Source organism: Pseudoliparis swirei, chromosome 20, assembly GCF_029220125.1.
Source record: "Pseudoliparis swirei isolate HS2019 ecotype Mariana Trench chromosome 20, NWPU_hadal_v1, whole genome shotgun sequence".
Classification (NCBI taxonomy): domain Eukaryota; kingdom Metazoa; phylum Chordata; class Actinopteri; order Perciformes; family Liparidae; genus Pseudoliparis; species Pseudoliparis swirei.
In genome coordinates this window covers 14,728,317-14,754,574 of record NC_079407.1, presented here as the reverse complement: position 1 = coordinate 14,754,574, position 26,258 = coordinate 14,728,317, and the positions used below count along the sequence as shown (strand labels likewise).

At 42.7% G+C, this 26,258-nt stretch overlaps 1 protein-coding gene across 1 annotated transcript in view; it reads left to right on the top strand.

Annotated features, from left to right (window-relative positions):
• The window catches only part of fndc3a (fibronectin type III domain containing 3A), a 46,150-nt gene that overhangs the window by 4,211 nt on the left and 15,681 nt on the right, over positions 1-26,258 (top strand). The window contains 9 exon segments of the mRNA XM_056441271.1: positions 11,637-11,712; positions 22,846-22,922; positions 23,024-23,243; positions 23,530-23,637; positions 23,692-23,892; positions 23,974-24,032; positions 25,168-25,334; positions 25,451-25,510; positions 25,602-25,740. Coding sequence (XP_056297246.1) covers positions 11,637-11,712; positions 22,846-22,922; positions 23,024-23,243; positions 23,530-23,637; positions 23,692-23,892; positions 23,974-24,032; positions 25,168-25,334; positions 25,451-25,510; positions 25,602-25,740 — 1,107 coding nt within the window.

The following is a 26,258-nucleotide window of genomic DNA, read 5'->3' as shown; positions in this document are numbered from 1 at the left end:
GTTTTTAAGAAATATTAGTATAATTTCCTGAATTCCTCATGAAATTGTACAAATATATAAACACAAAATAGAATTGGCTGCTTTGCAAAGCTATACATTAATGCGTTAAAATTAGGGCTGTCAATCGATTAAAAAAAATTAACTAATTAATCGCACATTTTGAAATCGCGATTAATTAATCGCGCTTAAAAGTTTGTTCCTTCTTTTTAAAGACAAAACTTCACACAGAGCTGTGTTTTCAAAGAGGCTCCTACATATACAGTGCCAGCGAGGTATTTAATATTGTGGATGATAAATTGTTTCTTCAGTGAAACATCAGATTAGTAAAAAAAAAGAAGTATATTGAGACCCCATTGGTCCTGTCATCTTTAACATTGAACAGCAGCAGAACCAGTGGCCTTGGTAAACTGACTGACATTCACATATGTCACGTTAACCCTCTGGAGGCTGGGGGCATTTTATACATTTTACAAAATAAATTAAATTCACCGTTTAAAGTCTTTTGCATGTGACACACCCCCACGTGTTATACATCAAACATTCCAGAACAATCTCAGCTCTATTCAATGAGGCTCATTGTCCTCGCGCTGTGTCCTCTGGTTCTCTGACTGACAGGCTGCTAAATGAGCCTAACCTGTGAGGTGGGAGGTCCTTTGTGATAAACTGATTTCTGCTCCTTATTTTCGCGGAGAAATAATTGTTTTAAAAACGGAAACAGTGTCAAAACGTACTGCCGCGGTTTTAAAAAATAAAAAGTTGCGTTAATTGCGTTAAAATATTTTAGTGCGTTAACGCGGCCAAATTAATCGCATAGATTAACGCGTTAACGCTGACAGCCCAAGTTAAAATGCACTTAATCAGTGAAATTGGGATATTGTAGCAGGTGCACAAAAAGCATAAAGTAGGAGAGCGAGAGAGAGCCGCTTTGTCTATCGGTTTGATTTTTATTCCCATTTAACTTTTGCCTCACTTTACGACAGCAATATTAAAACAATCTTTGACTTCATCAGGCTGCGTTAAACTCAATCTGAACTATTGTTTCTGAAACATTTACATTGACTACTTCATACAACCGGTAACTCTTGCCAACCCTTCTACATTTGGTGACTTGTTTTCAGATGCTAAACAAATGATGCACATTTGGGTACGTATTGAAACAAGTCCTGAAACGAGGCCAACAGACCAGCTGTCCTCACTTAGCAATATGCAACAGGTGCTTGTTAGGTAGGAACAACAACTCTCGGTTTTGATCGCAGCCTCTGCTGTTTGGGTACAGGACATGGAGCTATATCCCCCATCACCTCTTGTCAGTATCAGAGTGACATTGAGTGGCGCTTACAAGCCTGGGCTATTTCCCTGTCATGTTGATGGTCATCTGTTCAATTTGCTCAAGTTTCCATGACTTCCTTCTTGATAGGGTTTTACCCACAATTAAAATGTTTTCCGTCATTTCCTCAGGCTTATGCAGTTTGTCTAGATAAGACTTGCTAATATTAGCTCTGCCCTATAAACATGCCTTTCTAGCCATCTTGTCATTTTCCAGTGGAAAGTCCCTCGCCTGAATCTGGCTTTGTTCACACAGAGATCACATTTTTCTGGTTGGGTTGTAAGGGTGTTGTGCTCATGGAATTCAGTTACCTGACCAGCTCTCTCAAAGGTTACCTGATTAGCTGTGCTCGTCCCGTGTCTGTGTTTACAGATTATTTTTAATCGGAGCGAGAGGAGTACAGTGCTGCTACAGACAGGTCCTACCTGACTCGCATCATTGCCACCCTGCTGCCTCGACCAATTTGAGACGCTGCATGTTCATGATCGGTGAAATGCGCCATGAGGAGGAATAACAAGTATCAGATAACACAGAGCGGGTTCTGTGTTTTTCAAACGACCGCATGATGACTTTGTTTATGCAGCAGAGGTATACGTGTATTCCTCTCAGACATATCAATACCCAGATACATGATATACAATCAGACAATTAATTGCTATTGATTTAAAACTTTACATGATTTGATGTTTTTATTTCCACTTAAAATAAATCGTATTAGCTTTGAATGGCGGTAGCTTAAAAATAACTATTATTAATGACAAAATAGCAAAGAATCATTTATTTCAAGTAAAGAGGACCCTTTGTCAAGCGATGCCTCGTGCTGCATCAACAACAAAGAACAATGAGCAGCAATCCAAGGCCCTTTTGGGCCGTACTCATTACGTATGCACTTTTATCTGAAATGCTGCCAGAAGTGGATCTTATGCACTGCTCTTTCATGGTATGGATCATCCATCTGTAGCCATAATTCTCAACACGGCTATACGAGTTTCCGTCCTTGCACATGTAAAGGCTTCTTACTTCAGATTTTACAGTTGACTGTGACGAGCTGTGTGCAGTTGCCTTGAATCGACTTTCCCTGCAAGTAACGTTACATTATGTCCCACCATATTCTGAATGTATTTTATGGTTGCTTCATGTTTTGTACGGTACTATTTTCTTTTAATTATTTTGTGAAATCAAAAGATCTTTCTCCCTACCGGTTTACCTATTGGAAATGTGCACTAAATAACGTGCTTCCTTTTTACTGTGGGAGATTTTAGTACCTTTTGTAAGAACTCGTATAGCACAAAAGGTGACTTATTTCACGGTGACTACTGATCCTGCTGGGGGAGGGTGGGGAAAAAGGCCTCCGTTTGACATGCAATGTCAGGCTTTTTAAGGGCCTTTGTTTACGTGTTTCTGTGAATAAGACGCAGCTTATGTGTATTGTGTGTCTGAGGAGGTGTGTAAATATCATGACCGCTGCAGAGTGAGGCACAGGAACCGCTGGACAGAGCAAGGCAGGTCTCTGCAGTGACGGTGAAGAGGATACGATGGCTGACCACTCCTTCTCTGACCTTTTTAGCCGGAGAAGCTGCAAGGACACCTCATTCTTTGTTCTTGGTTTCTTTATCCAAGCCTCAGCTTGGTAGTAACGCTCTGTTGGACCAATTATTCTGAGTCAGAGAGGAAGCTGTTGTCTCAGGGTCATTACTTGAGATTATTCCTTTTTAGAGATGACTTTGGCTACAGAATGATTCGCTGCTTCCATCCATTCCGGCTCTTGTCATTTGGTTTGTAGCTCTATTGGCGATGGGTGAATCGGTCTGTTTATGTCGATGTTTAAGCCCGGCTAATGGCTTATGTACTTAGCTGTTGTATGTGCTGGTGGCTGTATATTTTCTTCCATTTTCTTCATTTCCCCTTTTCATTAGACCTTCCATTTAATGCGTTCATGTTCTTTGTGCTTGCGTTATTAATATTCTTCTGGTTTGATGTGAAAGACTCGAAGTGAAGAAGAAGAAAAAAACATCGAAAAAAATGCCATACGCTTAAATGGTTCATTGGCAGTTATTTTCCAAAATATCAGCGGTTATCACTCCCTGCTCAGACTTTATGTCGTTCAGTTAGCTGTAAAAAAGCAGAGCATCATCCAACATTTCTGAAATCTAATTTCAAGATCCTTATTGACAACACAAGACTTTATAAGAATAGCTTTGAAAAAAAAGTGTAGAGTGTTATGTTTTTCTATTGGTTTTAATTCCCTTTCTAGTCTAATGTTGTTCGTCAAACATAATCATGTCTTTTTTTCTTTTTAAGTCTTCTCGAATACGAGTTGAGATTTCCAATAAGAAAGCTGTCGAGAAACACTCTGCATTGAATCGCCTCTACAAATTGAACGGGGAGCACACAGCCGTGAGTGTGTGTGGTCTGCTTGTGGCTATGTGCCACGAGTGGGCTAATGTTACTGTGGGATAGTGAGATCTCAGCCATCTTTATTGCTGGCCTTGTACGCTTTAGCCAGACACAGGAGACGGGGCCTTGGACATTTGCCCTTCACTAGTCGCCTGAGGACTGAAGATGTTGTGACAAAGACATTATAACGCAGCCTGCTCGGCTTGCCTCCTCCTCCGCCACCGATTTGTCTGTGAAGATGGGCCCACTCTTCATCAACTATTGTGTGGACGGCGCGTGACTCAGTGTTTTGGACATTTCCCTCCAAGCCAGCGAGACGAACCATGCCAGTATTATTGCACCAATATTGAGAACCGACCTGAATGCTGCATATTTTATCATGCAAACCAATCAATGAAACATAATGATCTGAGCTCCACTCAATAACCATACAAGCACTGCATTGATCAAGATACACTGAACGCTTCAAGCAAACTCCAGTACAATCCATCAAATGTTAGCAATTATGTTCAATATTGTAGAACATGGTCCATTACATTATTCAGTAAACAGGCATACTATTAATCAAAGGGATCCTTAGCAGAATGTTCTGTTAGCTTAAAATATGAAGTAATAAAATAGCATAACTAATAATTCAAAGTGGCTAAATAAGTAGTGGTGGTAAAGTGAATAAATTATGTTGGAAATGTGTTCACATCAGGTTTGTAATGCAATCAATCCCTCCTTCTTTTTTTTTTTCACTAAAATTACAATTTAGTATTCTTCATATGAAATTCTCAAATTTGAAATTCAAGTCTGGACTTTTGTCTTTTACTGCTAACAATCTGGCCGGATAGAGCAAGACAAACCTGGGAGCAAAGTAACTGTGGAAAAAGACTAAACTACACATTTATGAAAGAGCACATAAGGCTTTATCAGTAAAAATGGCCAAATGTGACTTTTCCCAAGAGTAAGTTGACTGACCAAACAAAGAGATTAAGCTAGAAGGGCCTTAGCAAGGAGGCTGACCTGGTCCCCAGGACAAAGCTGACATTCGTTTCAAGTACCTTAACTATGATTCCTCTGGAAGGACAGCGCTTCACTCGTCTGTGCTGTGGTACAAGAGCCAGATGGACGGCTCTCCTGAGGTCAACACATTAATGTAACATTTTAAGAGGGCAAGAACCCAAAAATAATGTCTGATTTCACAAAGAATTATAATTCAGCTGTAGTGCTTAGTATTAGGTCTATAATAGCCTCTCATCCATCTGACAACAGCCCCACTGTGAAGAATGGTGGTGGCAACATCAGACTGGATGGTTCTTTTGAAAGAAGAAGTTAAAGGGAGCAAATACCCATCAGAAACAGGCACAGTAGGCTCCTTACTTATTGGACAATGATCCTAACCATGCAGCCAGATCAATACTGGAGCTTCTTCAATTATTGATTTTATAATGCATCTTATTTCAAAATAATTCAATGATGTGGGGAAGAAGCTGAGACGTTACAAAGTCCAGGTGTACCAAACTAATTAAAACATGGGAGCAAATAAAGACTTCTGTCAGTGGTTGAATACTTACTGAAAACAATAAAATGACACTTCTATCTTGTCACGCCCTAAGTCAGCGGTTATATTCTCCAGGATCAGACGTTTTGGAAGTCGACACTAGGGGCCGAAAAATAGCCAAAAACGTTAGATGTTTTTAGTTTTATACCAAATTTATATTTTTATGAGCCTATACGAGTGTAAACATGAGATAATCTCAGACCTCAGCCAAGGAGGCAGTTCTTTGAGGAGTCTGGAGTGATGGCTAAAGTCAGTGATTACGGAAACGTCATTGCACATCGCAGTGCAATCATCCCTGAACTGCTGCTTGCACTCACTTATATCGGCAAGGCACTGACCAACAATCTCGAACTGAGAACTTAACAGACTGCACCTGCAGCCGTCACACTAAATGAATGAATAGTGTGCGGTGTGCTGGATGGGAAGCTTTGGTCGCCTGTTGCCGTTGGTCAGGAGTGGTTGTTGACAGGATTTGATAGACATAAATATAGAGCGACATAGGAATCGATGGAGAAAAAATGAGTGGAAATACAACAGCAAATTGAAAGCTGATGAAACACTGGCTCTGGATCATAATGGTTGTTGATGTGCTCTGTAAACATTTACTCCAATAAATACATACAACAGAATCTGTCCTCTGTGACTTAACATTGCTAATTGCTAAGTGCTCGTAAGAAGTATCTGCTACTGCAGATACTTCTTACTAGCACTTGCTGCAGCATGGACACCTCCATAGGACAGTTTTTTCCCCCTCCCTTTCTTTACTGTCTCCAGGGGATCCTTATATATAAATTGAATGTTGTTATTATTTATTATTATTATTATCCTGCAGGTTGGAGGATCATCAAATTGCCTTGAATTTTCATTGCGCCTGTGAGCGTATGCCAATAGCTTCAGGGAAACTGGGTTGGTTCCTGGCTAGTTCCGCCACTGGCAGGATTTTCCCCGTGTCATTTGGCTCCGGTTCCCTGTCCAACCAGCTGCTAGTTCACATCAACGCACAGTAAACAATTAGGAGGAACAAATAGTGAGAAACCCGAGCTCTGAGTCACCGACGTCCGAGAAGAAACGTCAGAGCTAACAGCCATGAAAGCACCGAGCTGGCCTTTCCTCCTGGGTAATAAAACACAGCAGTGGCCACCACAATGGATCCACTCTCTTATTGCACAGGGTTTAACATCTACAGTGGTGGTGGTGGGGGGACGCATACTGTTCTACACATATTTAACTAGTCATTTATATGGTTTCTTTCGTCATAATTTTGTTTTAAAATAATAAAGAAAAATATATTGTAATTTGAATGGATTAAAACAAATATTGTCATTATTTTTAATTCTGTATTATAAGCGGTTAGAGGTTGTGAAATAACTTATAATTCATCTCTTATCTATTTTTGTTGTGAAAGCGTCTCTTTCAAACGACTGTATTTATTCAAGTTTCTCACCAAAACAACATTTTACAAGATTACACATTTAAACACCACGATAACATTAAAATCAGCCCATTTCTTATTTTTGCTGAGCAGAGCCTGAACAAACCACAATGAACAGAACCGTCGCTCGTTGTATTGGTCTGTACAATGTAACATTATGAGAGATCAGTGACACGAAAAGCATGAATGCTGATGTCCTGATTGCATACATTGAAATAAAAATGTATTTCCCACTGTGTTGGTTAACGATAAACTGGAATTAATCCACGGTCCACAAGCGTGCTGAACTGAGTGTGGATGTGTACGGATCAACAATGGTCCGATGCACCGATCCAACTCTTTCAGTCCCAATCGCGATACCTGGGCTGTGGGTATCACCCGGTACCAAGTACTGATCCATTGTGTAAATAATAAGTTGTGTGCCTCAATGTGTGGAAGAGGCTGGGATGATTATTTTATGTGTAAGGAAACTTTACTTAAACATAGTTTTCCTTACTTTATCAAACAAAATGTAAAAAAGAAATGCATGGATATAAATGTACTCAATAGTTATTAAAATAATAGTTTCCAATGCCAGTTTGTGGCCTATTGCCACAATACCTGATCCAGCTATGCAAGTCGGTATGAAACCGACATCCAATATCGATATCTGTTATTTCTAGTTTATGTATGGTTCAGGTTAAGTATGATTGGCAGTTGCATCAAGCAAGTAGAGGAACTTGATAAATCGAGAAAAAAAAAATCTGGATCTCCTCAACTGCTCTAAACATTTGCACTAAATATGTTGTAAATGCTACACAAAAATGGGAAAAAGTCGCGGTTCTGCCTCTTGAATGTCTGACATTGATGTAACATTAGAAGGCAAGCTTTGAAATCCCAAACAAAATAGTTTAGGCCATATTAGCATTCTAAGCCTAAAATTATGAAAATACCTGAAAATATCTCGTTAATCCATCTTTATTCTAAACCCACAGAATACAGAACAATATTATGCAGTTATCACTTTGAAGCCAGATTATTCATTTTTTGGCAGTAATTATGTGGGAATGTCAGCGAGGAGCAAACATTGTGCTTCTGCAACAGGTTGCTTGATTTTGTGTTGCCAAGTTGAAGGTTTATTTGATCTATGTAGTTGCTGAGGGTGCTGACAGCGAGTTTAACTGTCTACAGTTCAATAAATAGAATCTCAGTAGATGATTTACCAAGGCTCTGCCGTGGACACTGTCAAATTTGAGTGCATTTGACTATTCTATTTATCTAAACACAGTTTTTTCCTACGAAAAAGACAAAAGTTGCCCGTTTGGTTTATTTCAACATGTATTTTAGATGTATAGAAAATAAATGGACTTAAATTAGACCAAAAGTGGTCATGATTATCACTGAATAATCTGATTCTTAGCATCATATCCATAACAGATCTTTGATTTGATCAGTGCAAATCTAGCCTGTTGTTACACTGTTCTAAGCAGTCTCCTTCCAAAACAAAAGTTTGACTTACTATTTCCCTAATTCCCTAAAGATCATATCTATCACTGCTGCTAGTCTTATTACTCCAATTGCTTAAACTGTTCTCCTTATCTACACCCAGTAAAAAGAAGCGTAGGATTAAATTGAGTGGAGGATGTGCCATAGAGGATCAGTATCAGTGACGCGGACTATTTGTTTATTTGGCATATGCTGATCAACTAACAAGCACTGTCTCTTTAAGGAACGATCCACTGAGAATGAACGAGGACAGATGTCACACTTGCGAGCTCCCGTTTGTTGTGTCTCTGTACACATCGTGTCCCCGTTCTGACCGTCAGCGGGCTGCTCTGTGATCTTTGAAGCCGGCGAAGAACTCGATGGTGCAATTATCGCCGAACGTTGGACCTCTGAAATTGAACTCCCACCACCTCATCTCCTCCCACATCGATCGGAGTATTAAGAGAGGGTGTATGGCATGTCGCTCTGTGAATGGGAGAGCGAGCCAGAGCGGGTATGAGGGGGAGGGAGTGGGACTGTCGCGTTGTCGTACATGTCAGCCCCAGAGGCTGCACGGGTCGCTCGGCTCTCTAACGCCATTGTTGTTGTTGTGAGAAAAACAAGCAGAACAAAGGACTCCCCTTGGTATGGAACCCCGATACCGGTTTAGCTGTGTTATGATCACGCCCTAACGGAGTGCTCTTTAAACGAACCACATTAAGGAGCACTGCAAGCGTTAACGGAGCTGGCACACAGTCCGCGACAGAGAAGAGAAGTGAAGAGCAAACCGGGGCATCGTCATCCTCATATTTGGTTCCGTTTTTTTTGGTTCATCCACCTCCCTTTTTTTTCCAAAGAGTGGACACTGCTGATACGGTTTCAATCCCTTCCCCGAAGGTCTGGCACGGACATCGCCGTGGCTCATTTGTTGAAAGTGTTGCTGCGGATACTGGCGGTCGGGAGGCTGCACCGGAGCCAGAGGCGAGAGCGAAGAAGCCGCCCTGCTGCAGAGAGCGCCGCGATGGAGCAGACGAGGCTGAACGGCGCCGAGCGAGCGTGAGATTCACGTCACACTTTTTGCGAAGGCTGCGTTCGGCGCAAGAGACCGAGCCCCAGCCGCCTCCACGGCTCCTGCTTCGCTCCCTGCGTCTCGCCAGCGTCTCCCTGGATTCCGTGAAGGAGATGATGGGAGGTGGAGTGTGTAAAGGATGAGCCCAGCCAGATGTGTTCGCATCGCAGGTCATGTGCTTTTCTGATGAGGGTTGGGTGAAGTGGTGGAGGGTCTGGTCGACCCGGGAGTTTTTTTTTTCTCTGACTGCGCGAGTTGCGACGCCTGAATGAGGAAAAGCAATGCGGGCAACAGTAAGTGGCAGTCGCATCTTTTTCAAGCACAATTCCATCCAATGAACGTATCCGTATCGATTTCAATGTTACTTCCACTGCAAGGATGACATTGGTCAAGGGAGGAATCCTAGATGGGGTGTTTGCTTTATGAATAAGAGGAGGGGGACAGCAAACATGCACCTTGCTGTGAAGTGCTGAGACTTTGATTCAGTTAAACTCACATTGCCCAGCATCTCCCCCTCCCACCCCTGCCATCGACACTTGCTGTGTGTGTGTGTGTGTGAGTACTGTGAACATATGAGCTTCTTCTGTGTGTGGTCGTCAGAGGGCTCTTTCCGCTCCCTGCTGAGCACATGAATGGGATCAGTGTCGAGATGGAGGTGCTGATGATTTCTGTACTTGAGGAGAACCACAGCCGGAGTCCTTTGCCGGGGAGTGTAGTTTCTATGACAGCGACTTTGACAAGAATGAGGTAACGAGCGCCCACACAAAGTGCCGGGCAACTAAAACACGAAGTGCGTGTGTTGTTTTTGTTAGGAATTAGGAGAATGAAGAATCTCTGATTTATAAGTGTAAAAAATGGATATATTGTTTGTCTTTTACTTTTATTTGACAGGAGTCAAAGGAAAGCAACATTGTCAGAAATGTAAATGGTTTGAAAAGTTTGTTCCTTGGACAAAATGCACTGGTTTTTCTGAGGCTTATTCTTAGTTCTTAAGTCTTTGGTGACGACAGAAGCATTATGACTCAGTGTAGGGTAGCAGTGTGCACCCGATCTTTCCAATAGTCATGTTGAACTCTATGAATAGGACGGAGGTATGAGCAGTTTAGCGTTTGTGAGATTTATAGTTAAAGATTGAAAAATGCTTGTATGGTCTAATGATTCAAGAACAGGAACATGTTTTTTTATGGGGAGAAGCAATTCAGTTAAAAATCATGAATCCTTTGGATATTTTTACGTTTTAGCTAAATCAATATGTTTTAGACATAGAGGCTAATTGTTAATTTTCTATGTAAAAAATATATGAATTTCCTCCGTAGCTTTTTTTTTCTGGTGGCAAAATCTTTTGAATGTTCCTCAAATTTACAGGTGGTTACTTTTATATCACATTTACAGAAAGGAAAATTACACAGTTTTATAAATCCTAATAAAAGTGAATGCATTAACATTTTACAGCCGTTGATTATATTGTGTTGTGACCCAAACCACAATTTCATGATTTCAAATGTTCTAATCTTTGGTCATGATGAGCTGGAAAGGTTATTTTCGGGTTGCATGCCAAACTGATGTTTCTTTTTGTTGCCTTCTTAGTTAATGGTTTAGTCATCCACAAAATCTTTTAATGTTCTGTGTAACCAAAATGATCAAATGTGAAGTCAAAGCTGCATTTATTATACCGTACTGCTTATGAGAAAAAATATCCCACAATCTATGGATGATATTTCCTGAAATTGGCAGTGAAAACTGGTGTAGAACAAGAGCTTATGTATTTATTGTGTTTGTTACATTCAACACTTTCTCTCACACACACACACACACAATGTTGTCCAAGTGTGGCAGTGATTATTGGTGTTAACAGTTTAGTCTAACATGTGTTACCCCCCCTCCCCCCCCATTAATTTCTCCTGTTGATTTAGTTGCCAAAATAATTTTTCTACTAAAAACAATTGGTGCGATTGTGTGTGGTGTGTGATTGTGTGTGTGTTGCCCTTATTTAGACACTTGTCCCATTGAGGACAGCGTTGTGTGTTTTGGCTGTTTTAGTTATGTTGCTGGTACATGCCTCTGCCAGGGATGGCTCCATAAGGCATCTTTAAAATGCCAAATGTTTTCCCCATTATGAATTTCAGGTTAGTATCAGTGCAACAGCAAACACTGTTCGAGTTACAAAATGTTATTGATTGCGGCTGCTGTTACTCACAGAAATCTTGAACAATCCTAAATTGGCACCATGCAAGAGGGACTTTAACTTCAAATAAATGGACTAACTTCTGTTTACACATGTTTACATGTAAAGTTGCCAATAAACAATAGAGGATTCAGTTTGAATTAACTCGTGGCTGTAGAACACGTGTTGAAGTTAACTTGGATAGTCCAATGACATGTGGCTTGTGTTTCTCCACAGGTAATCCTGGTGCAGGTAAACCCAGGGGAGTCCTTCACTATTCGGCGAGAGGACGGTCAATTTCAGTGTATCACAGGTAAGACCGCTTTACTTTTGTGTTTACAATTTAAGTGTAATTTTTCAAAATCTGTCTGAAAAGTCAGTGATAAAAAAAAGAGAAGAGCGACAAAAAGGTGACTACAAAATATTGTTTTTTAGGGTTGAATGAACATAATTCTTTGATCACAATGTCATGCAGCAATGTGCACAGGTATTTAACAGTACGTGTAATTGTTGGAGCTTTTTGCTGCCAGAGTAGGGCGAAGCACGACTGCTCCAGCAGAGACTGCTGGAGTGAGAGCAGACAACATATTGAGTGAGTTTCAAGACATTGGGACCGCGAGACAAATGCCTTCTTAGCTTCACTCTTCACAGGGCGGCCTCCATGAAATGTATGGCTGATTTCAAAATGCTGAGCACTCTGCTTTCACGATCTATGGAAAGTTATATCACAGGGTTCGTACGGTCATGGAAAACCTGGAAAAGTCATGGCGTTTTAAAATGGTCATTTCCAGGCCTGGAAAAGTCATGGAAAATACTTAAATCATAAAAGTTCGGGAAAAGTCATGGAAATTGTTATAATCGCATGTTCATTTACACCCAAGTTTGAAATAATTAATACGTTTTTTTAAAGAAAGACGCTCAAAATATAAGCTGGCATACGCTCTCAATACGCACAATTTTCAAAAATGTTCATGTTTATACCGAGATTTCAGTTTGTCATGGAAATTTGGTTTAACGTCATGGAAAAGTCATGGAAATCCATTGGTCAAAATGTGTAAGAGCCCTGATATCAGGATGATGTGCGAAACCTCAAAAAGGTCTAAACAAGTGCCAAACGTCCTTTTGTTAATTTCTTGAATATATTTTTATTTGTTATTTGTTCTGTAAAAATGCACACCCATTCAAAGAGATTGTGTTTCAAGATAACGTTTGACAAATTAGCACATTTTCAAGCTCTTAAAAACTGGAGCCGTTTTACTGTATTTGTATTTGGCTTATGAATATAAAAAACATGAAGATGTGATATTTTCCCTGCTGAAATTGACTTGCCTTTAAGTGAGAGTTTTTAATCTGTGCCTGCTTGTGAAGGTAATTATGTCAAATCAAGAGGCCCCAAAAATCGTCTACACATAAGATTGCGAAAGCTCTTGCTGGTAAGAGCAAATTTCATGTAGGCGTTTAAAACCCACTGTAAAATTATAATAGGCGTATCAGTATAATCTGTTTAACAGAGGTAGATATTGGCTTGAACCTCTTTATCTCCAGCAATCACCTTCAACCGGATTCATCCAGCTTGTTTCAGTATGTGCAGTGAAAAGGGGAGGGGATTGGCCAGGATGCATTGACGTGTTTTGACCGGAATGTCAAGAGGATGACAATCATGTCTCACGGCTCCCAGGCTGCTTCGTGCAATCTGTTATTTATGTGCTTCAATATGTTTTTTATGAAATGAGATGGTTTTGTTTAAGAGACAGAGCTGACGAAGCGAGACCACATGGATTGACATTACACTTGTTAGTATGCATGTTGTAACTGAACAAAAAAGTCGTACAATTTAACATGAAATGAAATCCTAACATGATAGATACATGTAGAGGAAAACACACACTATTTATTTCAGGGACTGTAATGTTCTGTGTACATAAATGCACTTTCTTTTTATTTAGTGCTTCCTGTAGTACAGAATGTGTCACTCCTGTGTCTGACTAATTTGACAGATGATAAATACACTTTGTGCCGGTATACAATCATAATGTAACATGAGCATTTGGTACGATTGGCATGTGTTGGAAGATGAGTTACACATATTTATTCATCCTAATGGCAGTCACTTCCTTCTCCACTGGCTTTGTGACGCAACAAAAAAGTCTGTCTTTAACATGTCGCTGACACTGTGAACAGAAGACAGCTGTCGTAACAGGAGGTGCTGCAGGGACATCATTGTAAATTATTACGATACAATGGAGATCTGAAAATGATTTGCTTTGTTTTGTTGTGCTCCGTGGACAGCCCTCCGTGTATTAACATTTCTGTAAGATCACTGAGACCCTTTTCTGCTAAATGTTCAATTTGAATAGATAAAGAAAGATAAAGGATGTGAGCAAAATGAAGGTTTGTGAGTGAATAATTAGTGCTCCCCTTTGGGTTCACAGTAGGCCGGCAATCGACATTTCAGCATCAATTTAATTAACCAAGTATAGACTTGTGCTGATTATTGCACTGGTATTTCGTGACACTAGCCTTTGTTGATGCTTTGTGACGTACATGAATTACAATGAGGCAATCGGCCTCAGGCATCCAGGTATGGATGACTAAGGACAAAAAGCAGTCATATTAAGCCATCATGCGGTTCCTTAAAGCAGGGGCTCTTCTACCTACTCCTGTCAGACCGAGCTCCCACAGCGGCCCTCCCATTATGAGCTGAGTAAACCTCCCTAATAGGGAGCGAGCGTACACAGTCTCTCTCCATCAGAGGAGAAACAAAGGGAGAGAGGTGCCACATAGATCAGTGCGACTGCTACTAACTGGCCTGTCACAGGGTGCGCTCGTCTCTCGGTGACGTGAATCGAGGGATGACTCACCACTTGCAATGCAAGGAGGGAGGAGAAAGAGTGTGTGTGCTTGCGGCGGGTAGGCAGGCATGCATGCCCGTGTGTTTGGTCAGTTTGGTTTGTTGTGTGTTCTCAAAACCGATTATCATTGTTCGCTAAGTGTATGTGTACATATGCATGCTTTCACCTTGTACCCGAGTGTGCACCGACGGGGACAGTGCGACACGGTTCCCAAGCCAGGATGATCCGGTTTACACATATTTTTCTGGATTTTCGCCATCCCACGCCAATGTGTGTATTCAATTATGTATTTTTAGCAGCTCGATGTGTGTAATTGCTTTGTGTTAACGCATGACAGCCTGCTCAATGCAAACAGACGATCTCATAAAATGCAGTGCATGGAAGGCATGTTCCCTTTTTGATGTGTGCCTCGGAGGAGGGGCCCGGGAGGCTTATTAGCGTGGCCATCAAGCCTCCTTCTGCAAGCTGTTCTCCTTTCCACACGCAGAGTTCCATATGCGAGTGTACATGCCCCTCATCATGACCCTCCATGGGTCGTCTTTTCTCTCCGTCTGCCGATGTAGATCTGAAGGCTATATCGCCCAGCAATAGATCACCTGATACGCTTGGTGACTTGGCAAGTCAGCATCATGACCACTTGATTAGATCCACCGCTTTATCTGACTCGGCATGCCGGTGAATCGCACCACTATCGATGATTCAGTCTCTGGTTGACGGCTGAAAGCGTCCTCTAGTTTCACTTGGCTGAGTGAGCCCGATAGAGATCAGGCTCAAAAGCCAAGACGGTTATTCCGGCATCTCGACAGGGAGCTAACGAGTGTGAGTTGCGGTCTATTAGTCTGTTGTTGCATACGTACACCTAGCTCCGTTTGTAGTCACGTTGCCAGTGTCCTCTTGCCTTGTCTCTCTTGGATACCGGTTGGTCAATCAGCCGAGATGCCTACTTGTCCCTTATCTCTGATGCCATAGCTGTGAAACACCTCATCTCATTCCTATCGGTCTATATATATATATTTTTAACCCGAGGGACTTGAGGCTGTCATGTCTTGTCCTCTGTGCCTTAAACTCAACAGCCAGGAGTTGCACTGTTGTGATCTGATGAAAGTGACTTTAAAAGGACAGTCCATAAACCAAAGGTTTCTAAGTCTTGAGTTGGCGCACCAAAATCACCATCTTGTTTTTGAAGTGACTTTCAGTAAAACTTTTAACCTGAAAACACGGACAACTCCTAGACCGGACAACGTCCCAGGGACCTGTCAATCACAAGGTTGCGACGCCTGAAAGCAAACACTACATTCTAGTCTATTTTACTCTAAATGGAACTACAGTTTACGAGATTAAATGCTATATCAAAGAAGACTTTAAACTAATGATTCAGACCATAAACTCATGTTTACTGAGGTATTAAACCATGTTGGAAATCGGTCCTTCAGTTGGTCATTTTATTATAGACTTCTCTCTAGACTTATTTTTGCAACCAGAGAAGTCGCCCCCTGGTGGCCAGTAAAAAGAAGGCAAGTTTAAGGATGTTCACTTTTTAAATCCAGAGGTTGCCGTCTGGCAGCAAGAGACTTTTTCCATCACATATCTGTTCAAGAGAAATTGGACTGTTTAAAATCTAAGTGGTATCATTAAATTGTTGCTGTTGGGGCCTGGTTATGATCAGTAAGTAGCAGTAGATTGTAGTCAAAGAGAGGCAGGAGATGTAATATCGTTTCAAATGGGTAGGACACACTACTTAAGACACTCCCTCTAGAACGGCAGTACTATTTGAAAAAATGCCTCAAAGTGTTGTGAAGCAGATGAAAAAAGACTCGAGAGTGAAGTTCACACCCAGCTCAGCCTTACCTCCACACAGCTTGCCAGTCAAAACAGGAAATGGATGTGAATGTTGCATTGGAGGCTTCAGGAAGTTGCAGAAATAGTCGGACAAAGCCAACGTTGGAAAGGTTTGGGGCTTTCAAAGTTGTTCGACTTTCCATCTCTGTCCGCATTCTCAATAGGCGTTGTTTAGTGAAATCTAGAGTGTTTCACAGTCTGTGGGGATTAAGGTGTCCTAATTCTTACTGAAGACGGATTCAAAATATATTTCACATGCAAAATTACCTTTTCCCTGAGAAATTCTGTTCAAAAAACATATTTGCCACATCGAAAGAAGCAAATCCACTTCCTATGAAACTGCATGGGTTTGGGCCTGCAAGGTTCGTATTGCTTAAGATTGAAGCTCATGTGCACAGCTGTGGAACGGTTGCATGTTTCCTCACACCCCCTTGTAAACAACGCGGGTCACATATGGTTCCCATAATTGGACTGCAAAAATCTGAAACCTTAGCATTAGTACATTATTTTTTGATCCTCGCTTCTGCTGCGAGTAGAATGACTGAGCTTGTGACTCATTCTCCCATTGCTTCGTCGATATGAGGGGGGGGGGGGGAGGCAAAGAGGATGATGGATGATGATGTTCGGGGAGGGTGTTTAATGATAAATTGAGAAACAAAATGATGTCTGGAGAAACGGGTCAATTCCTTTATCCACTCGGCTGCGTTTATTTTTTTGAAATGATCCACATCACTTTGGATGTGGATCATTTGTGAGGTTGGCTTGTCGATACACGAGAAGACGGTGGTTTTAGAGTGGAATCTTCATCTCCTGAACGGAGCCAAATAATTCATTATTTAAAGCAATCCGGCCCCTGTGGTCGTGGCACTTCTCTCGCTCTGGGTTTGTCTGGCTGAGAGCTTCAGTGGTGTGATGTTTCTGTAACGAGCAAAAGCATGAAGGCTGCCGATTCCCTCACCTCCTGGAAACGTCTTTCGTGCTGGTGGTTTTGTAAGGACCATGCGGATGCTTTTTAAAATGTCAGCCAAGGTTCAGACAAAATGTACAAACGCCGAGCCATTCTTTTTGAGATTGTTATTCATTTGTTCCATTGTTTCCTGGACAGCTTCCTCCCTCTGGCTCTGGTTTGCACACAGATCAACACTGCATGCGCTTTTCCACTGTCTCCTCTCCTCTATGTGGCCGAGGACGAGCGTGTACATCCGTGGCTTTGTCATTAGCTAATAGAATGTTACAGTTATTGCAAATTACCGCTCGTTTAATAAATGCAAGAGCTTTCCTGCTGTAAGAAAAATGCGCCATGCAAAAAAGAGAACAATTTGCAACAGTGTCATCATCAAGAATGCAGGTTAGGTTGCAATTAGTACTTTTTTTGTTTGACTGACAGTTCAGTCCTCGGCCTCTTTTCCATGTTTAGCTGTAATTGTCAACCTCTTTATTTGTGGATGGAGACAATTTATTAGCTCTAATTAATAATCAAGCCCGCTCCATCTTGATAGGCTTCCAGTTCATCATGTTGCCATTGAGCGCTTCATGAGATCTCCCGTGTGAAGCCACGCCGTCTCTCTACCCGTCTCACTCTTGTCCCAACCGTCTGCATGCCCTTCTTGATTTCCACACCCTCCTCTTCACCCAGCCAGCCTCAAGCTTGTCGTCTTCTTTTTATTCAGCGTATCTAATTGAGGGTTCATTTGCACACCTGATTAAACCTGACAGTTTTGCTTGGATTGTCGGACCGTTATTTGGGAGCCGGAGTTCGCCATCTTTCCTTGGCTGGAAGTATGCCGGAGAAAACCGTTGCAAAGTCCCACTTGAGTTTGTTTATGATTTGATCCATTTTTAGACGAGAGGGCGCCAATGGCTGCTCGAAGTCGCGTTGCCACCCTTTGCGCACCTGTTTACGTGTATGTATGTATTAGAGATGCACGATCAGGTTTTTGGTGCCGATCACCGAAATCAGTATCTGCCGATCCGATAATACCGATCACGGTGTCGATTGAAGCATTCTATTTATTGTGTAGCATTATTGCCGAGGACTATGAGCAAATACATATATAAAGCACCTCAAACATTAAAGAAATTACCGATTTCTTTAAACATTTAGGACTTTTACTTTGAAAAATGTCAGAAATTGATGCATTAAAATTGTTTGATTGCTATTGTAGGGGATTTCAGATATGTATGGAACACATCTGCATTATTCATTTCCTGGAACTCTTGGGGAAATCTATATACAGGACTTTTCTTAACATACAAAAGTCTGACTTATTTGTATAAACTCTTCCTTGGTACAGTAAAACTGTTTTAATGTTAGCATAATTTAAGCTAAATCTCAGAAACGATCTATAAAGATACAAAATCAGTTCATTGTTTACTTTTATATGCTAGTGTATGATTTGTCGACATCTTATTTTGAAAAACGGATGTTGTTTCACGTGGTTCTTTCCGCTAACTTTGCAAAACCCGATGTCACTTAAATCCTTCCGCTAACTTTATCAAAACCCTCTTAGCTCCCGATCGAATGCGTTTACCGTGAGCATCAGTCTGTAGGGGCAGACATGTGAGTGTCGGCTGAGTTGACCCAGTGATTCAACTCGGGGGACGGAGACGCCGCTCGGTGGTGAGGATCCCCTCGTGGACCTCTCACTCTGCGGCCCTCGTGTGGACATGCGTCTTGCCCTTTTGATGAGTCTCTCGCTCGGCTTCTTCACCCAACATGAACCATCGTCCCCGTCTGCCCGCGGTAATCTTCAACCCCCTCAACTCTGATGCCAGTTGATACTGTCTGCGTTCCCCGGGGGGCGTGGAGGTGAAGACGGGTTGTGTGATGCTGATGATAGATGACGGTGTCCCCAAAGTGTTGCCCGGCCTCTGTTTACGCTGCGACAACAGGCATCTTGTTCGTGGCTATTCTGGGCTCAGTGGCAGCCGACCGATTCATGGAGGAGGACTAACGTTTTTCCGGTGGTCGCTTCTTCGGGAAGGCTGGCACTCCACGACCACGTCGGCACAACCGATGCTCCAGTTGGCTCAGGTGGAGGGGGGTGGATGAGGATGTGGCCTTTTCTATTTGATATCGGTCAGCACTCATGCGTCAGCCTGATGTAAAAGTGAGTGGGTGTCGTCCCCCCCCCATTCTCCGCCCTACCTCTCTTTCTCTGGTTGTGTGTGTGGCTCCCTAATCCTACCTCCCTCCCTCCCCCTAAGCTTTCTGCTGGTCCCCTCCCCCCTTCGCTCTCCCAGTCGGTACACATGAAGTGTCTCGTTCTAAACAAACAATCGCATATTGTGTGCAAATGTCATTCATTAGATTTCCTGCTCGTCGGACTGAAATTGCCTTAATCAGTCATCACTCGGGTGCATGGAGGAACATGACACAAGCAAGATATCATTTATTAATCTCACAATTGAGTTGAGTGAACACTGCACTCTTTGAACTCTTACTCAAATGATGTGAATCTGAAATCCATGATGATTGGGCCAGTGCGACGGCCTTCATGCGGGCCGAGCTCTTCCATGCTCCCTGAATTGAGATTCGACCAATGCTGTACCGTGGATCTGGAAGGACTCCGGCTGTACCATAGATTCCGTAAAGCAAATAAATAATAGCGGGTTAGAAATTGAGTGTAATGTCAGAATCCAACTTGCTGAATTGCCTTGCAAACAGTGCGTCTCATTATTGAGTCTTGACAACTGTACCCGAGTCGTTATGTGTTCAGGTGTAAACTCAGGTGTCAGATTAATAGGTACACCTTGCTTAAACTATTGCAACCGCCCTAGCGGTGACACGGTACACTGAGGGGTGTTTGTTAGATTTTGTCCTAAATGAAATGACGAAATATTAGAAACACCTCCCAGTATAACGCATTACAAACCAAAAGCACCACACACTTTACGAAGTGTATACGACTGTATGAGCTTGGAATCATCCGTATTCACTTGTTACTCTCCTGAGAGACGTAGCCTGGACTTAAGCACCTGGGGGGGGGGGGGGGGGGGGGGTACGAGACGTTAGAAACGGGAGGCTCCAATGTGTCGTTACGAAGCCAGCCTCTGTCGTCGTCGGCCCATGATGGCCGCTCACTGAGAAGGAAGAGCCTTCTCTCTGCTGATGCCAGCTTTGACAAAATGAAGAGAAACTCCTCCTCAATCAGGCTGATGCGAGGTCGGTATGTGTTGTGGAATTTCTTGCTCTTGTCTCCGGTATGACATCTGGCGGTGAGGCCCTCGTGTTTACGTCTTAAGTTTGTAAAAGAAACGTGTGTGAATGTGCAAACTTGGTAGTAGGCATATTCCACGATCGAGACCTCCACGATCCATCAGGCAGATGGAGGTAGAGAGGAGGAGTGGGCGGAGTCTTATGGTTGTCCAGAGTTATGGAAATAAAAGCCACTGTATTGTCTGTGTTAGAAGGTTTAAGAAACTTTAAGAAACGAGTCTTGGCTGGTCAATACAAAATTCAAAAGCACTGTTGACTTCTCTCCTGATGTTTTTATAGAGAGCCCCTTCTGACAGTCTCATTCAATGACTCATCCATGTTTAACATTCTGTTGCAAATTTGGGATTCTAGGTACATTTTGTATGCGTCTACAGTGCATCCGGAAAGTATTCACAGCGCTTCACTTTTTCCACATTTTGTTATGTTACAGCCTTATTCCAAAATGGATTAAATTCATTATTTTCCTCAACATTCTACACACAACAACCCATCATGACAAAGTGAAAACTGTTTTTTGCAAATTTGTGCAAATCTGTTAAAAATAAAGAACGAAAACATAACATGTACATAAGTATTCACAGCCTTTGCCATGACACTCAAAATTTAGCTCGGGTGCATCCTGTTTCCACTGATCATCCTTGAGATGTTTGATTGGAGTCCACCTGTGCTAAATTCAGTTGATTGGACATGATTGAGAAAGGCACACACCTGTCTATAGAAGGTATCACAGTTGACAGTGCATATCAGAGCATAAACCAAGCCATGAAGTTCAAGGAATTATCTATAGACCTCCGAGACAGAATTGTATCGAGGCACAGATCTGGCGAAGGGTACAGAAAGATTTCTGCAGCATTGAAAGTCCCAATGAACACAGTGGCCTCCATCATCCGGAAATGGAAGAGGTTTGGAACCACCAGGACTCTTGTGCCCCCAGCCCCAGCCAGACTGAGGGGGGGGGAGAGGGCCTTAGTCAGGAGGACCAGGAAAACCGATGGTCACTCTGACCAGCTCCAGCGTTGTTATGAAGAGGAGAACCTTCCAGAAGGACAACCATCTCTGCAGCACTCCACAAATCAGGCCGGTTTGGTAGAGTGGACAGACTGAAGCCACTCCTCAGTAAAAGCACATGACAGCCCGCCTAGAGTTTGCAAAAAAGCACTTGAAGGACTCTCAGACCATGAGAAACCAAATTCTCTGGTCTGATGAAACAAAGATTGAACTCTTTGGCCTGAATGCCAAGCGTCATGTCTGGAGGAAACCAGGCACTGCTCATCACCTGGTCAATACCATCCCTCCAGTGAAGCATGGTGGTGGCAGCATCATGCTGTGGGGATGTTTTTCAGCGGGAGGAACTGGGAGACTAGTCAGGATTGAGGGAAAGATGAATGCAGCAACGTACAGAGACATCCTCGATGAAAACATGCTCCAAAGCGCTCCGCACCTCAGACTGGGGCGACGGTTCATCTTCCAACAGGACAACGACCCGAAGCACACAGCCCAGAGAACAAAGGAGTGGCTTCGGGACAACTCTGTGAATGTCCTGGAGTGGCCCAGCCAGAGCCCTGACTTCAACCCGATTGAACATCTCTGGAGAGATCTGAAAATGGCTGTGCACCGACGCTCCCCATCCAACCTGATGGAACTTGAGAGGTTCTGCAAAGAAGAATGGGAGAAACTGCCCAGAAATAGGTGTGCCACGCTTGTGGAATCATAGCCAAGAAGACTTGAGGCTGTAATTGCTGCCAAAGGTGCTTCAACAAAGTATTGAGCAAAGGCTGTGAATACTTATGTACATGTTATGTTTTCGTTCTTTATTTTTAATAAATGTGCAAAAATTTGCAAAAAACAGTTTTCACTTTGTCATTATGGGTTTTCGTGTGTAGAATGTTGAGGAAAATAATGAATTTAATCCATTTTGGAATAAGGCTGTAACATAACAAAATGTGGAAAAAATGAAGCGCTGTGAATACTTTCCGGATGCACTATGTATTCTGAATGTACAGTCCTGGTTTGCTTCTGTCAACTGGTGTCTCCCCAAAGCCCCTGAGCAATAAGCTGCTTATGTTAAAAAATCATTCAAATGGATTTGGTCAAGTCATCGGTATCGTCAGAGAAAAGCCTTAAAATGGAACTTTAAACATTTACAATAAACAAGGCATGGTTTACATGTAAATTACCTTCATTTAAGTAGTTGTCTTATTATTATTATTTATTTGGGAGCTTATCTCTAACAGGACACATGATATGTTAATTCCAATACAGGACAGACTTTTTCTCTGCCTTCTTTAGGTGAAAAGAATGTGATTAACGGTTGTGGCAATTGTCCAAATGAGCTTGGAATATTGGTTAACAGCAAAACTTTAATATAGTGCTTCCCTATTTGTTATGAAAACATTTGTTAGTTGAACCCAGACTAGAGCTGGACTGATTTAAGTCAGACTAGGGGCACACAACTACTTTCAACACCTCATCCACAGATGAAACGGCTGTTAGCCCTCAGGGAAAGTGTTTCATCTCGCTCCTTCCTTTTTCACAGGTCCTGCTCAGGTTCCCATGATGTCTCCAAATGGTTCAGTGCCTCCAATCTATGTGCCTCCTGGATACGTTTCGCAGGTATTTTTTCTGTACTTTTTCTAGTGCAATGTTTCTGATTGGCATCTGGTCGAAGTCGGAGCAGCGTTGATATCCGCTATCGCTCTGTGTTTCCTCTTCAGATCATAGAAGAGAACGGAGTGCGGCGGGTTCTGGTTCTACCTCAGCAGCCAGAGTTCCACCCAGTGGGCCACTCCACTCTCCACCACGCCCACCTGCCTGCCTTCATCCCACACCCTGCCATGATGCCCCACCTGTACACGGGCATGGCGGGGGGCGTGGGCGACATGAGCGCTCAGTACATCTCCCAGTACCATCCAGCTCATATCTACTCGGAGCAGGGTGAGTTGGAGCAGTATTGTTATATTAAGACGTTATTTCTTTGTCCCCAGCACTTCATTTGCACAGTGGAGTTTTATAATCAAGGCAAGAGTCAAACTGTCAAGTCTTCCTGACTCTTTATCTCAGGGGCTTTACCTCAGTACTGCCCTGTTGTTTACATCCCCTTCATAGTAACCTTAGAGTTTGCTATTTATTGACTATTTTCTATGGCTACCATACCAGGCTTTATTGTATACGTGTTTGTATCTACACTAACTCACAAGTCTTGTTTTTTTTGCCCCATCAGTCTCTCCAGATTCTCACTCCCATCACGGACGCCTGCCGTTTGTTCACAGAGACGACAGAACTAGCAAAACATATGAGCGTCTGCAGAAGAAACTGAAAGACCGTCAGGGTGGTGGAGGAGGAGGAGGAGGAGGTGGTGGTGGTGGTGGTGGTGGTGGTGGAGGAGGAGGTGGTGGAGGAGTGGGGGTGCAGCTGAAGGACAGCCCTCCCCCTTCACCACAGAAGACCTGCAGCAGCCTCCCGACAGTGGACATTCACAACGGTGTAGGAGTGACGGGGCTGGAGGCGGAGCAGAGGCAGCTCGGCCTCGCGGCGGCCGGCCCCGACAAGCAGACAGGCCGGGGCAAACATGGAGAGTCCGGAGGTAAGGAGGTTAAAGTGTAGAGGTTTGTCGAGGTTCACAATCCGGCGGACGCAAAGCATTCTCAGTTTTTTCTCTTCTCAGAGCTGGATGAGGAAGCTCAAGCCCTGCAAGCATTGTGGAGTACCATCAGTACCCCAGTGGTTAGTATTCACCATCTCCTTTTATTGTTTTTCTTTAGCTTAGCAATACAATTTGGACCATGTTGTGTAACTCTATTAGCGTTGTGTTCATGAACACCCATAATGATGCAAATGCATTGCGTCATTAAACACACTATTAACATCCATGATGGATTCTTGCTGACAACTTTCTAATGGAGTCAGACCCGCTTACTAGCATCCATGTGGGGATTTCTATTCCCAAAGCTGCCACCAAACAACTATGCAGATACTAAAAGGTCCGAGCCCTTGGCTAACAAGTTACTTGGCTCTCACATCTCCATGGTAGTATCCTTATAGATGACAATTACCATTTAGTTTTTGGCCTTAGGAAATAATCAGATGGAAATATACACATATGCAAAAGTCCCTTTTCTTTCTTGCAAAGATGGGATTTGTCATACACTGTCACTAAGGTTTAAGGGAAGCTACTGATTTGTTTCTGTCTTTGCTGCCACACGGCTTTGTTAAAAGGCAGGGGGAAGGACGGGTTACAGACTTGACCTGATCAAGTTCTTCGACATATGCGTCCCCCCTGCAGCGTAGCTCGGGCTATTTGTAAGCCTCCTCCTAAAAACGTTTTTCCCCAAAGTGGCATCAGCTTGAATATTTTGAATATTCTCTCTTTTCCACCAAGCAATGGGATAATTATTATTTTAAGAATAAGAAATGTTCTTAACTTCACAGGACTGATTACATACACATCGTTGGCTTCCTAAAATAATGGCAACTAATTTTTTGCCTAAATCATCTCCTTGGGGTACTGGCCACCTCTGGTAAAATCACACATCATGTGATTCTACCCCTGTAGTATAATATATCACATGATCAATATGTGGTCAAGTTATGTAAAAAACGACTTTATTTTAGGAAGGTTACGACATGGATTATTCTCTTAATACTCTGGTTTAGATAGATAGATAGATAGATATATACTTTATTAATCCCCAAGGGGAAATTTGTCGTGACAGTAGCAGCAACACACAAGAGTAAAAACAAGGGTAGTACAATTCAGAAAAGTGAGCATATTTTTCTGTGGTTAGAGGGGCAAACATTTTCTTTCCAGGTCTGGTTTTATGTAGCCTTAATTGTGACCCTTGAAACCTTGACATGATAGGTATCAGACATCCAGGCCAGAAGAGCAGTAGCGAGCTGGGTCGCACCCACCAGGCCAGAGAGGGAGAACGGAAGTGTGGAGGACGACCGGAGCCCCCCGGTGCCCTCCAGCTACGAGGTCTCCATTTCATTTAGCGGCAAAGATGGAAAGTACAAGAGCGTGTACTGGTGAGCACTAAAAGCGAAATGCTACGCGATTAAATACCAACTTCTCTCACATCAATTTACATATAAAGTTATTTGAAACAATTTTTAAAAAAATTGTTTTTCTGTGTTTGATGCAGCGGGGAAGAACTAAGTGCTACTTTGGAAGACCTTCGACCAGCAACGGAGTATCAAGTCAGGTTAGCTTCACCTACTGCTTGCTTCTGTTTGAACTCCAGTGTTGAGCGCACGGTGGGACCTGTTGTCACCGCTCTGTTCCGCTTTCCTCAGGGTCCAGGCCATGTGTAACCGTTTACAGGGAAACCCGTCCGAGGCTGTGAGCTTCACCACTTTAAGCTGTGAGCCGGATCCGCCCAACACTCCCAGGAAGGCCAGTGGGACCAAGAACACACTGGTACTCCAGTGGAAGGTAATCCCAAATGGCAATCCACAACAATCAGCAACCATATAGATGAGACGGAAAGCAAGCGACAGATTAACGAAACATTGGGACCGTGTTTTGTTGTGTACAAAGTGATAATACCGAGGTGAAATTAGTTTTGCGCTAATCGGGAGCCAAAGCGCCTTGAATGTTGTTTTGTGTGTGATACCCGACACGCGCAGCATACGTACGGGAAAAAGAGAGTTCACAATCCCACTCCTTCGTCAACCCCCATTGCTGAGACCACCTTCAGTGTGTTACTCCCTTCTGTGGCTTTATTACAGTTAAGCAAGGCACTTCAAGAACAATCGTGCGTGCTCGGCACTGATTTAATTAAAACATAGAATGGTGTGTGCACACCTGGATGCACATTATTTGTTATTAGTAGAGCTTCTTTGTGATTGGAGGCATTAATGGGAAATGTTTAGCACAGGATTTCAAATGAAGTGCGCCGTGGCTCACGCCATCCTAACATGTTACTTTGGCTCTGTGTGCATCCATGTAAT